At 45.8% G+C, this 12,877-nt stretch overlaps 1 protein-coding gene across 2 annotated transcripts in view; it reads left to right on the top strand.

Annotated features, from left to right (window-relative positions):
* PAPOLG (poly(A) polymerase gamma) overlaps positions 1–12,604 on the top strand; it is a 164,918-nt gene extending 152,314 nt beyond the window's left edge. The window contains exons 19-22 of one of the 2 annotated variants that reach the window (XM_075339361.1): positions 793–1,019; positions 8,619–8,690; positions 8,858–8,917; positions 9,161–12,604. In XM_075339361.1, coding sequence (XP_075195476.1) covers positions 793–1,019; positions 8,619–8,690; positions 8,858–8,917; positions 9,161–9,259 — 458 coding nt within the window. In that variant the 3' untranslated portion in view covers positions 9,260–12,604. Of the gene's footprint in view, positions 1–792; positions 1,020–8,618; positions 8,691–8,857; positions 8,918–9,160 lie in introns of those variants that run through there. The other variant, XM_075339363.1, reaches the window with a different exon arrangement.
* The last annotated feature ends 273 nt before the right edge of the window (positions 12,605–12,877 follow it).

Raw genomic sequence — 12,877 nt, 5'->3', positions numbered from 1 at the left:
ATATTCTATTTTTTTTTCCCCCTCCATTACTTAAGGTTAATTCTCCCTTTTACTACTTACCCTTTCCACCTTTTTTCCTTGATCTTTACCAGATTTGCCCCAATAAAGTTGTTCTTCCCTAATTTATCCTCCCTAACCCCTCCTTCCTTACCCCCTATATATACTAAATGGTTAATGTAAGTATACTTATTCATAATGTAGTCGAACAAATTTATTAATGAAATTTTTTTATTTGTTCAAATTTAAAATACAATAAAAATGATTAAAAATTAGACTCTGCCATTTTGTTTTCCTGCGTGCAGAGAACACTGTTGCCATAAGCCACAAACATCATTTTGAAAACCTATATTAGACCCAAGGCTTTCATGTGATGTAACATTTGTTACCATAGAAACAAAAAAGATCAGAGCCAAAGACTTATCAGCAGCCCCTGATACAGTGGTCACTGGTACACTGGTACACTGGTCTAGTGGTGTGTGTTGGGGTTTTTTTTTTTTTATATTTTTATGTGACCAGCCTTGAGTGGTTCCTGAAAAAGATCTGGACTTGTATTGGACCAATTAGCGTGATGCATGCAAATAATTATAGTTCTTCGTACCACATGGAAAAATAGATTTTTCATTGAGCATAAAGTGCCTTACCTTGGACATGGTGTGAAAATGTCATTTGTTATGTTGTAAAAGAAACCGGAAAAGCACTTTGGTTTTCATTCAGTTCTTTACACCTTCCTTAGATGCCTTCGTGACATATATTTTTATATTTCTTTTTTTTTTTTTTTTTTCCCCCCATTAGAATCTGATCTTGCGATATCAGTGAATATACCAAGCCACGCTGGCTGCACCATCCCGACTGTAATAGGACTTAATGTAGTTCCACCTTCTCTATCTCCACCGAATCTTCCCCAGAGTCTCGATGATGATGATGAATTTGGAAATCTAAGCCCCAAAAGTGCGGCAGCTAAGCGGACCCATCCTCCAAGCAAGGAGACTTCTCCTAAGCGAATGAAGGATACAGAAAAGGTTTGAATACTTATTTATTCTTATGCTGGAAGACGTTGCTAGAAGGTCCAGCAAAGATTGATGGGGGTTAAGAAATGGGAGATGGTGGATTTCGAAATCCACTTTCTTGGGCAATTACTTATTCAATTTCATAATCTGTATAAGTGATCAAAGCATAGTAAGTATAATTCATCAAATTCTCAAATGGCCTAATTCTAGATTGATCTCTTAATAGGTCATGCATTTTTAGTTTAGAGTCCTGACTTGAGTGGAGTAAAGGTGCTCCTGCTTAAAATCTGCTCCATCCATTGTCTAAGGCAGAGGTTCCCAACTCCAGTCCTCAAGGCACACCAATAGTGCATGTTTTCAGGATTTCTTTAGCATTGCATGGGTGTTGGATTCAGCACCTTTGCAGGTGATTAAATTATCACCTGTGCGCGGGGGAGGCAGGGGCACCATTCTGCACATATTCTGGTCCTGTCCAGGGATAGTCCCCTTCTGGGAGCGGGTTAGAGGGTTGATCCATAAAGTACTATATATATAGAGGTTGATCTTGATCCCCTGATCTATGTTCTGGGTCTTGGGAATGGGGGATTGGGAAAAACGGCCTCTAAGCTTTTGTCCCACATCCTTACGGCGGCCAGATGCTTAATTGCAAAGAATTGGAGGCAGCCAGGGACACCCTCACTCCAGAGCCTCAAGTATAGATCACTGGACGTTAGACGCATGGAACATCTCACGGCACTATTGCATGACACAGTTGACCGCTTCCAGGCCGTGTGGGCACCATGGGACTACTTTGCGGGACAGGAGGATCTGTGAGACTGAGGCCTATGGGTCCTATGGAAGGAGCATGGACTCTTGAAACCCTTCCCTCTTCCCTCCTATTTCTCCTCTCCCCTCCTAACCCTCCTCACCTGTCCTGTCATTGTTTGTCTAGGTTCGATAAGAATTGTGAATTTTATGTTTTATTTTATGTATGAAAAACGTAAATTGAAAATCTCAATAAAAATTCAAAGTTTAAAAAAAAATTATCACCTGTGCAATACTAAGGAAATCCTGAAAACCTGCACTGTTGGTGTGCCTTGAGGACTGGAGTTGGGAACCTCTGGTCTAAGGGACTGCACAAAATACCTTCTCTATCCACAGACAGAGCTTAGCTGCTATTTTTCTCTTTATAGAAATATAGATTTTACAGAATTTGAGCAGCAGGGAATTTAGATTCATTAGATTTAATGGGGGTCCAACCTTGTAAGGCCCCCCCCCATCCATGTGTGGTTTTGTTTGATTTCTCCTCCTCCTCTCCACTACTTGCAATGGTGCAAAATAATGAATGCCGTAATTACCTCATCAGTCCAGGTGGTGGTGGTACAGGTGGTGGTACATAGCAGGCAGGGTCGACAATACTGAGGGCACAGAGGAGGTGGTGTCACTGTAGTGGAGCAGCTCAGGAGGGTCACTGGACAGGGTATTGCAGCGGGTGCTATTGATCTGACTGCGGGCTCCATTGAATCGCCTGCGGTTGTTGCAATGGACTTCAAGAATATGGCCACGGAGACCTATCTGCACCTACACCACTTCCTCAGCCATTTTCTTGATGTCCTAATCTGTGACCCTCCTGAGCCGCTCCACTGCAGTGACACCCTTACAGTATCGCCGACCCTCCATCCACTGACTCTTGAACCACAACACCCCCTTCTCTGAGCCCGCAGGATTGCCCTGCCTCTTGTGATCTTCCTGAACCGCACCACCACCGCCGCTCCTCCCCCTGGTGAACTAATCTAAGTCTGACCCCTATTTTAACATTATAATATTTTTCTCTGCCTCCTCATTGGGGGACTGCTTATCCATAGGAGGACACTAAGTAGATGCAAAGATGTTAGCTCCTCCCCTGCAGTATACACCCCCTGGCCCAGCCAGGCTACTTCAGTTTTAGCTTAGTGTCTATAGGAGGCACATCTCTGCAGACTACTGCAGCAAGAATTTTTTGTTTCTAGAGGGCGACTGTTTCCTTCGGGGACCGATTTCTCAAAACCATAATCAGGCGGGAACGTACCTCCTCCTGCGACGCTGGATCCTGGGCTACATCTCACTGGATGACTGTTCTCACAGGCACCGATTTTCCAGAGCAGATGAAAACTTCCTCAGTCCCTCTTGCAGGCTCTGAGTTGATACACGCACTGCACCAGCGTGACCAGGCAGCAGACTGCCATCTCCACAGGAACTGAGGTGAGATCCTTCCAATTTCCAGAGCAGATGAAAAACTTCCTCAGTTCCTCTGGCAGGCTCGGAGTTGATTATAAGCTCTGTGACCGGGCACAGCAGGTGTCAGAATCTCCACACTGGCTCCCTGACAGGAATTGGAGCAAAGGTCACACTGGTTGGATTGGGCTGATTGCAGACTCCTACATAGCATTCCACCTGTGGTGGGGGGAGGGGGGAGAGCCCCCAGGACTCAGTGCAGCTGCGGTACACTTATAGAGATTTGGCGTTTTTTTTCCTGTCCACACCATTGCTGTGCAGGGCTGGAGCTGGGAAGGGGAGTCCCTTCCCACCATTTTTTTTGCTTTTTCATTATTTTCTCATACCTTCTTGTCAGAGCTAAGCCATGCCCCCTCAGACACTCTAAGCCACGCCCCCTCACAAAAGCGCGTGTACCTCTCACACAGGAGCCCTGCAGAGCATTGCTCCCTCTTGTTGTGATCAGAGCCTGTGGGCGTCTCTCAGAGCTGGCTTCCTCCTTCCCACAGGAACTGGGACACAGGAGGAGGGGGGGGGGGTCATCAGTGTTCTGGGTGAGTTATATCCTCACTTGCACATTAGCTCTGCAGCGCATTGCTCCCTCATTACAATCAGAGTTTGTGGCTCGTCAGCCATAGGCTGCAGTCACATGGTTGTTGCTGTAGTTTTGTAGGGCATAAAACATGACTTTTAATGTATCCTGCCACGCTGAGCTACTAGGGGATGATAGCACCTCTTCCTTCTGTGAGTCCGGTGCCCCTATAGCTCCCCGACCACCACCACCACCGCAGCAACCGCTGTCAGCCCAGAGCCTACGGCTCCCAGTCCTCCGGAATGGGCACAGTTCCCAGAACCTGGTGCTGGCTATGCAACATCGTCCTCACACCCCTCGGGGGCCCTGGACAGAACGCAGCCTGATGACACCTCTATAGAGGGTCCTCCTGATAAGAATCAGCCCTCTGCTTCACCGGTTGCAGATCAGAAAAAGGGCATGACCCCCATGGTACTCCCTCTGGGATACACAGATGGGGTTCTCCCACATGTTCCGCAGTCTGAGGAGCCGGAGGAAGGGGAATGATTGTACCGGTATGATTCCTTGGTTTCAACCTCCCCGAGCAATCAAGCTGCGATGGACTCCTTTATTGCAGCAATTAACCAAAACTCTGCATGTGGAAGATCTCCCATCCACTACTACTGACCATGCGGTCTCCTTTTAAAAGGGTGAAGAAACCTCAAAAACAAGTGTTTTGACGGCGCTTCGGTATCCGTAAACTCGTGGAGTCCCGGTACCCCTTTAGCTTAGCTGTCTCTAAGGGCTGGGCCAATCCGGCCTCGGTGGACACTCACCCGGCTTCCGCCTGCCTGAAGGACCCTCCTGTCTTTTAGTTGATGGATCTTCCTTCAAGGACCCGACAGACAGACAAGTGGAGCAGCTCGATCGCTCCGCCTTGAGGCTGCGGGTCCCTCTCCCCTTCCGTGTGGGTCGCACAGGCACCAGGACTACCAGTTTCCCTCAGACCCTCAGATGTAACAGTTCACATTGCTGCGGCGCAGAGTACCTCATGCAGGCCTCCCTCGACGCTGCTACCTGCGCAGTTATTGCCGCCTCAAATACCATAGCCATCCGTAAGGCCCTCTGGTTCCGATAATGGAGAGCGGACTCTGTCTCTAAGAAGCCTCTCACAGTACTCCTCTCCAGACCGATGGTTTGCCGATCGTCTGGACAGGCTTTTTTTTTTTTTTTTCTCTCTCTGACGCCACGGGAGGAAAAGAGTACCTCCCTCTCTCCCCCAACTCTAGCCCAGGATGTTTTTTTTACTAGACACGCAGGGCCCAACCTTCTCAGCCCTCCCTGAGTCCACCTCGTCCTGGCAGTCTAGACAAAGACCAAGGAGTCTCGTCCTCCTCCATCTGGGCTGCCGCCTCAGACCACAAATGGGTGCGATACCTTGTGTCTTCTGGTTACCACATTGAATTCCGGACCCGATCCCCTGGTCAGTCTTTTCTCTCAAACCACCCCCCCAAAGGCTCCAAAACACCGCGAGGCCTTCTCCTCAGCGATCCACTCCCTCCAAACGGCGGGGGTGATGGTACCGATTCCGGACGGCGAGAGGTTCAAGGCCTTCTATTCCAACCTCTCATGGTCCCCAAAAAAAGACGGGTCAGTTCGACCCATCCTGGACCTCTAACACCTGAGTAAACATGTGCACGTAAGGAGATCAGAATGGGATTCCTAGGGTCCATTACTACCTTTTATAGTCAAATGAGAATTCCTTGCCTCCCTAGCTATCAGGGACGCGTACCTGCACATACCCATCGCTCCAGCTCACCAAAAGTTCCTCCGCTTCGCTGTTCAGAACTTCTTCTTTTTTTTCATTTGTGGCTCTACCCTCGGCTCTGCCACAGCACCAAGGGTCTTAACAAAGGTCATGGCGGCCGCCATGAGTGCCCTTCACGCCAGGAGAGTGGCTGTTCTGCCTTGCTTGTATGACCTCCTCATCAAGGGATCAACCAGCGTGCAGATCTCTGTGGGCACCCTATCACGCTTAGGGCGGCTTCTGACTCCAGTCAAATCATACCTGGTCCCGTCAAAATCAGTCGCCTCCCTGGGCATGTCCCTGGACACCCTTCGGGGCTTGATATTTCTCCCTCAAGACAAGGCGACTGCTCTACAAGTGGTACACTGTCTTCTACATAAACCTCTCGCTTCATACGATTTCAGTATGAGAGTGCTAGGTAGGATAGCGGCGGCTATAGAGGCAGTACTGCTCGCTTAGCCACACCACCGCCCACTGCAGCTTGCGCTTCTAGCTGTCTGGGACAAGAGCCCCTTTTTTCCTTTGACTAACTTTTCACCTGACACCTTCAGTCATGTATGCGCTTTGCTGGTGGCTTCAGTCCTCTTCCATATCGAGAGGGAGTTTTTCTCCCCCAAGTGGACTGGCTACTCCTGACCACGGACGCCAGCCTCTTAGTCTGGGGAGCAGCGTACTGACTCTACACTGCTTGGGGACGTTGGACGCCCCAGGAGTCTTCCCTTCCCAGAAATCATCCTTAAAATCAGTGCGATCTTTCTCGCGCTCAGGTCATTTCCCCCTTCTGCTAGCAGGTCGTTTGATTCGGGTCCAATTGGACAATGCAACAGCTGTGGCGTAGGTCAATCGGCAGGGAGGTACCAGCAGCAAGACAGCTTATTTCAAGGTCCTCAGGATCCTCACCTGGGCCGAATCGACGGGGGTCTGTGTTTTCAGCGCTACACATACCGGGAGTAGATAACTGGGTGGTGTGGACCTTCTAAGTCGCCACGCCTGGCCGCCGGAGAGTGGCTTCTCCACCCAGAAGTGTTCCCACACATCTGCACTTGCTGGGGTACACCAGACATGGCTCTAATGGCCTCAAGGTTGAACGCAAAGGTACCCGCGTTCTTAGCCAGGTCACGTGATCCACAGTCCATCGGCGCGGATACTCTAGTCTCCTGAAGTAGTTTACGTCTACCTTACATGTTTTTCGCCTCTGCCCCTGCTGCCGCGAGTAATCTGGAAGATCAAGGCAGAAGGAGTCCCGGTGATACTAATAGCACCGGACTAGCCCAGGTGCACCTGGTATGCCGAATTAGTACAATTGATCATGGCGCCTCGTAAGCATCCCAGGCCTGCTGACCCAAGGGCCCATTTCCCATCAGAACTCCAGAGCCCTGAAGCTTACGGCCTGGCCTTTGAGACCTGGACTTTAACAAGAGTGAGATTCTCTCCCACGGTCATCTCCACCATGTACAGTGCCCGAAAGCCGGCCTTCATTCCGTATTTACCACCGTACGTGGAAAACTTTCCTTTAACAGTGCAGGGAATCGAATGTCCAACCTATGCCACTGGCAATCCCCAGAATTCTTGATGATATATATATTATTTTTTTTTTTTTTTTTTCTTTTTGCAGTCAGGTTGCAAAAGGCCCTCACCTCCCTTAAGGGGCAGGTTTCATCTCTCTCAATATTCCATCAATACCACCTAGCTTGCAATCCGCAAGTCAAGACTTTCCTCAAGGGCGTTTCCCATCTAGTTCCCCCGTATAAACGGTCGCTGGACCCCTGTGACCTCAATCTCGTTTTGGACGGTATCCAGGGTACCTTTTGAACCTTTTTAAGGAATCTTCTCTTGCTCTTCTCTCCTGGAAGGTGACATTCTTAGTGGCGATTACGTCCATCTGACAAGTTTCGGAACTGGCAGCACTCTCTTGCCGCGAACCCTTTCTGATCTTTCATCAGGACAAGGTGGTTCTACGCCCCCTTCCGGATTTTCTCCCGAAGGTTACTCCGTTTCATATGAAAGAGGACATTGTTCTGCCTTCCTTTTTGTCCACACCCAGTCCATAGGGTGTAAAGGTTCCTATATTCGCTAGACCTTGTGAGGGCTCTCAGATATTACGTACCCAGGATAGCCCCTTTAGGAACATGGACTCCTTGTTCGTCATTCCTGAAAGGCCGAAGAAAGGAGACGCAGCTTCATAGGCAACGCTGGCTCGCTGGATTCGCTCTGTGATCCCGGAGGTCTACCGCTCGCAACTCAAGCCCATTCCTAGTGGGCTGCGGACTTATTCCACGCGAGCAATTGGCGCCTCTTGGGCCATTAGGCATCAGGCTTCAGTGTAACAGGGGTGTAAGGCTGCGACCTGGTCTTGCCTACGTATTGTTTCAAAGAATTACCGAGTCCATACCCAGGCTTCGGCTGAGGCAAACCTAGGTAGGAAAATTCTGCAAACGATAGTGGAGCACCTATCTCAGTAGGTGCTCCTGGCTATCTGGGACTGGTTCCTAGTCCTTGGGTTGCGTTGTTTACCCACCCATGGACTGCTTTAGGACGTCCCATGGTCCTGTGTCCCCCAATGAGGCGTCAGAGAAAAACGGATTTTTGTGTACTCACCGTAAAATTGTTTTCTCTTTAGCCATCATTGGGGGACACAGCACCCGCCCTGTTGGGCCTTAGCTTTTTTGTCTCTCAGTACTATTTTGTTATGAGTATTCACTCACGTTTTTTGTTGTTCTCCTACTGCTTGTGTACTAAAACTGAAGTAGCCTGGCTGAGCCAGGGGGTGTATACTGCAGGGGAGGAGCTAACATCTTTGCATCTTAGTGTCCTCCTATGGATAAGCAGCATAACACCCATGGTCCTGTATCCCCCAATGATGGCTAAGAGAAAACTATTTTACGGTGAGTACACAAAAATCCGTTTTTCTCTGACGCCGTGCGTTTTATAAAACAAAAAATATGGTGTGTATTATATTTTGAGTGTTTTAGGACTATTGGAAGCTGTTTAGCTTTTTGTTTGTTTTTACTACAAGATAGAAATTCACTTCTTGTTTTTATTAATATCCTGTCCTTTGTAGCTCCTTCGAGTGACCGACCCTGCATTTGTGCAGCCTTCTGTTCCTGCAAAGGAGGAAACTCGACAGATTGTGGTAAGCGGGGCATTCTAAGCATTTAATCAGCCTTTCTAACTTCAAAAATGGGGAGTGCTGATCTATTTGGGGAGAAATGCCTGGAGTGCATGAGTTTATGGCATAATGTATGAATGACGGGGTCTCTGTTGCCCCATCCTCTTTCCCTTCAACCTCTTGTTTTACAGGAACGAATAATAGTTGAAGACGCAATGCCCATTCCAACTATCGACCGCACTAGATCACAGGTACTATCCATAAAATCTATATATTCCCACTGGTGAAAGTTCCTGTGACTTTTCACAAGGGGTGAATACAAGGTGCTTATATTTCTACGACTGCTATGTACAGCAATCTCTGAAAAATCTCCTTATGGCTCATTTTTCTCTCCTCCTATGCATATTTTGTGAGCTAACCTGTAAACTTGCAACATTACGTTAATGTTTTCTTATGCATTTTACCATCAACCTGATGTTTTAATCTGTTTGTAGAGGCTACCCAGTAAAGAGCTACCAGACGCATCTTCTCCTGTGCCATCCAGTACTATCCGGGTCATTAAAAATTCTATCAGGCTAACTCTAAACCGGTAACGGCACTACGTAACTTGTAAAGCAATAACTGAGCGGTGTTATGAGGTCAGTTCATCATGTCTGACTGTGTATATATGGGTGCACTGAATGCATCACAAGTTCTGTATAATTCATGCCTCATGGACATTGGCTTTTTTTTTTATGGGGATTGAGAATATTCCGGATGCTATTGAGTAGCGTCCGTATTGCATGGGGGGAAAAAAGCCTTTAGGTTTTGTTTTGTTTTTTTTTTCCTGTCCTCTGATCCAGTACATCCTTGACAGTGACGCTGCAGCTATAAAGATCAGTAACCTACGTCGGCATCTTCGCTCCTATTGGCAAATAAAAAATGCCATTTCCCGAGGACATCTCGAATTGAAGATTTCTCCAAAAATATAGAGTAATACGGGTTTCTCCCCTCTGCTACATACTGCCACAATATTCTACATAACAGTTTTATATTCCTTTTTAGAGTGTTTACTTTTGTGTGACTTTTTTTTTTTCCTTCTAAAAATATAAAAAAAATAACAAAAAAATGCTTTTTGGGGTTTTGCTGATGTATACCCCTGTAAATGTTTGTCTTTTGTATGTTTTTTCAAAACTATATTTAAAAAAAAAAAAAAAATGGGAAAAAATGTTTGTATTGTGATTCTAATGAGACTTCACATTCTATATCACCTCTTTTGTCTCCGAATTCGTAACTGTATATTCATGAGAAAAAAACATCACCTATTGCTTTACATTACCTCATTTACAGTCCAGGGAAGCTTCCTGGACTTGACAGTCATCGATATGTTGTTTGTTGGTTTTTTTTTTTTTGTTTTTTTTTTTTTAGGCTTTTGGAAATTCACAGCTTTACATCCAATCAATGCAGATTTGCTTATTTTGTTTATTTGCAAGAATAGAAACTGAAATGTCTCCCATGGAGACTGGTAACATAAATGAACATTTATTTCAAGATTCTATTTAAAAGTATCCCTAATTTACCCTAATTTATCAAATTGATTTGAATGGAAGCTTTTCTTGCAAAGTTAACATAATCTGACATGATCTGCTGCAGTTATCATGGATTTAGGCATTGCTTTTAAAGAGAACTTGTCCATTGCTCAAAAAATTGAGGTTTTTATTTACCTTGTAAAAATCCCTAAGATCCCCTCTTTCTGACACTTTTCCATTTTGTTCTGCGTTGTTCTGTTGCAGAGATATTCTTATTTGATGCTTTTGGATCACACTATGTGAAATTTCTGCTTGCTGTTCAATTTGTGCTGTTTTCAGAGCCTTCTTAGTGTGTGCGCTTTCACCTCTGCTTCCCAGACACTGCTAATCACAGCTCAGCAGCTCCTAAGACTTTACTACTCGATCCGCTGCTGAGCTGTGATTGGCAGCGTCTCAGAGGGAGGGGTTAAAGAGCACGCACAAAGAGAAGACTGAAGGACACCCAGTTGGACTGCGAAACAGATTTCACATATTGGGAGCCAAAAGACTCATGTAAATATCTCTGCAATGCAGTGCGTAACGAAAAGCATAGCAGAATCAGGGGAACAGGGATTTATTTATTTAACTTCACTTTTTTGAGCAAGGGGAAAAAGACCTTTTTTTAAATTAGGATTTTCATTAATATGAATCAAAGTTAAAAGCTCCTGCTAAAGTTTTTGGGGTTTTTGGGTTTTTTTTTTTTTTTTCCTGCTTGGTAGCAGCCTTTTTATAAAAAAAAAAAAAAAAAAGTGACTGCAGCAATAAAGGCTGTGCAGTTGGTTTACAGTCAGTGACCATAAAGCCAGTTAAAAGACTGCCGGCATGGCTATTTCTTCCTGCTGTCACTTTTGTGGTGGGCAGAAGGCAACTCTTAGGATACGTGCCCATGATCAGGACATGCTGTGTCCTGGGCGCGCTGGGTCCTGACCTGCAGGGACTGGAGTCTCCTCCGCTTGAGACCTCAGCCGCCCGTGCCAACAATCAGGGTTCGGGCAATTGCGGTCTCTCTTCTGTTCTCTCTGCGGAGAACGCTTGCATCTTCGCAACAAATACATGCTGCTGCTCGGAAAACCGTACCTCAGGTCAGTTTTTGCTGTGAGTAGTACACTTGGTGGACACAGGATTTCTATAAATCCCATTCACTGTGCTTGTACGCTGAAATATGCTGCGTTCAAAACGCTGTGAACACTGATCATGGGCATGTATCCTTAGGGAAAATGCCAATACCTCTAAGATATAAAAAAAAAAACAAAAAAAAAAAAAAAACTAAACATGATTACTGAACTTTGACTTTGTTCTAAATTCCCTTTTAACTGAGTGTGAGCACAAAGTAACTGTTCAAACAAAGTACAGGCGCTCGGTTAACCCTTGATGTGGCTGTGAAAGTTGGTGCCGCTTCCTACCTTGTTGGGTTTTTTTGTTTGTTTTTCCTTCTCCTCTTTCCATTCCATCTTTCTTTTTTCTTTTCTGTACACGACTCTTACGTGATTGGCCGCTCTACCACTGCAGGAATTAGAAGAGAGTACAAAGATATGGGAAAATGAAGCAGGTGGGAAAGCGCACTGAACTCGTCAGCTACACCAAGGGTTGTCTAGTGGACTCGCTTTAGTGTTTTTTAAACTTTATTTCTGGCATGTGGGCTTACTTTTAAGGTAAAGGTGCGATTTAAAGCCTTGTTACCACATGTATCAACACTTAACACCCATCCCATTAATGGTCAAGATGCTGGGACACCCTTAATGTCTAGTACAGGAGTTTATCACTTTCCAAATGAAAACTAGGCTTGGGGTGCTGCTAATTTTGGATTTCTTTAGTTCAACGATTTCTGAAAGTGCCAAGAGTTTGAAGAAAAACCTGATTGTCTCTTCACACGGAAGACTCCTTACTGGTAATGAAGAGGAATTGGGGTGTTGGGACTCCAGTACTGGTAACCAATGATGCCCCCATGTGTGATAGCAATTATACACTGCCCTGTGGATGTGTTGATTATTGTAGGAAATCCCAATTATAATGTGGAAATGATTTGAAGAATGCCTAGTCCCATGCTTGCCCCTCACATGACTTTCCCCCCCGCAGCAGACAGACGCAGTGCTCGGCCACACGACCCCTCTCCGCAGTACAGACCTCATATCGGTCTACAATACGTCACTCAGGAACTCTGTCTTTTTATACTTCTTTTTTTTTTTTTTTTTTTTTCTTCCCAACCCCCCCCCCCCCCACCTTCAGTCCTTTATCTATTCCCGTGTTACTATCCATAGACTGGTACCGGTGGATTCTCTTGTACTGTTACTTGCACTCTTTTGTAATTATTACCCATTGTGTACAGACTATTTTTGTATGTAAAGCAACATCACCTTTTCAAAGACTATTAAAAAAGCAATACCATCCCAACCTCCTTCTCTGTGGTGTTTAATTTGGGTGAAGTGGTAAAGTATTCAGATCGTCCCTCTGAGGGAAACTGTGTAAGAAATTCAATCAATCGCTCATTGAATGTACTAGTTTTATTTCTGCACAACAATTTTTTGGAAAGGTTTTTTTTTTTTTTTTTTTTTTTTCCCTCTGCTCTGGATATCGCTCCATGAGAACAGTGCGTCAGAGGCTTTTGCCTACTTTGCTGCTTGTGTCTACTAGGACAGACCCTTCTGATTCCACGTGTTTCCCCTA

The sequence above is a fragment of the Anomaloglossus baeobatrachus genome, chromosome 3 (genome assembly GCF_048569485.1).
Source record: "Anomaloglossus baeobatrachus isolate aAnoBae1 chromosome 3, aAnoBae1.hap1, whole genome shotgun sequence".
Lineage (NCBI taxonomy): Eukaryota > Metazoa > Chordata > Amphibia > Anura > Aromobatidae > Anomaloglossus > Anomaloglossus baeobatrachus.
This window is presented reverse-complemented; position numbering and strand designations above follow the sequence as displayed.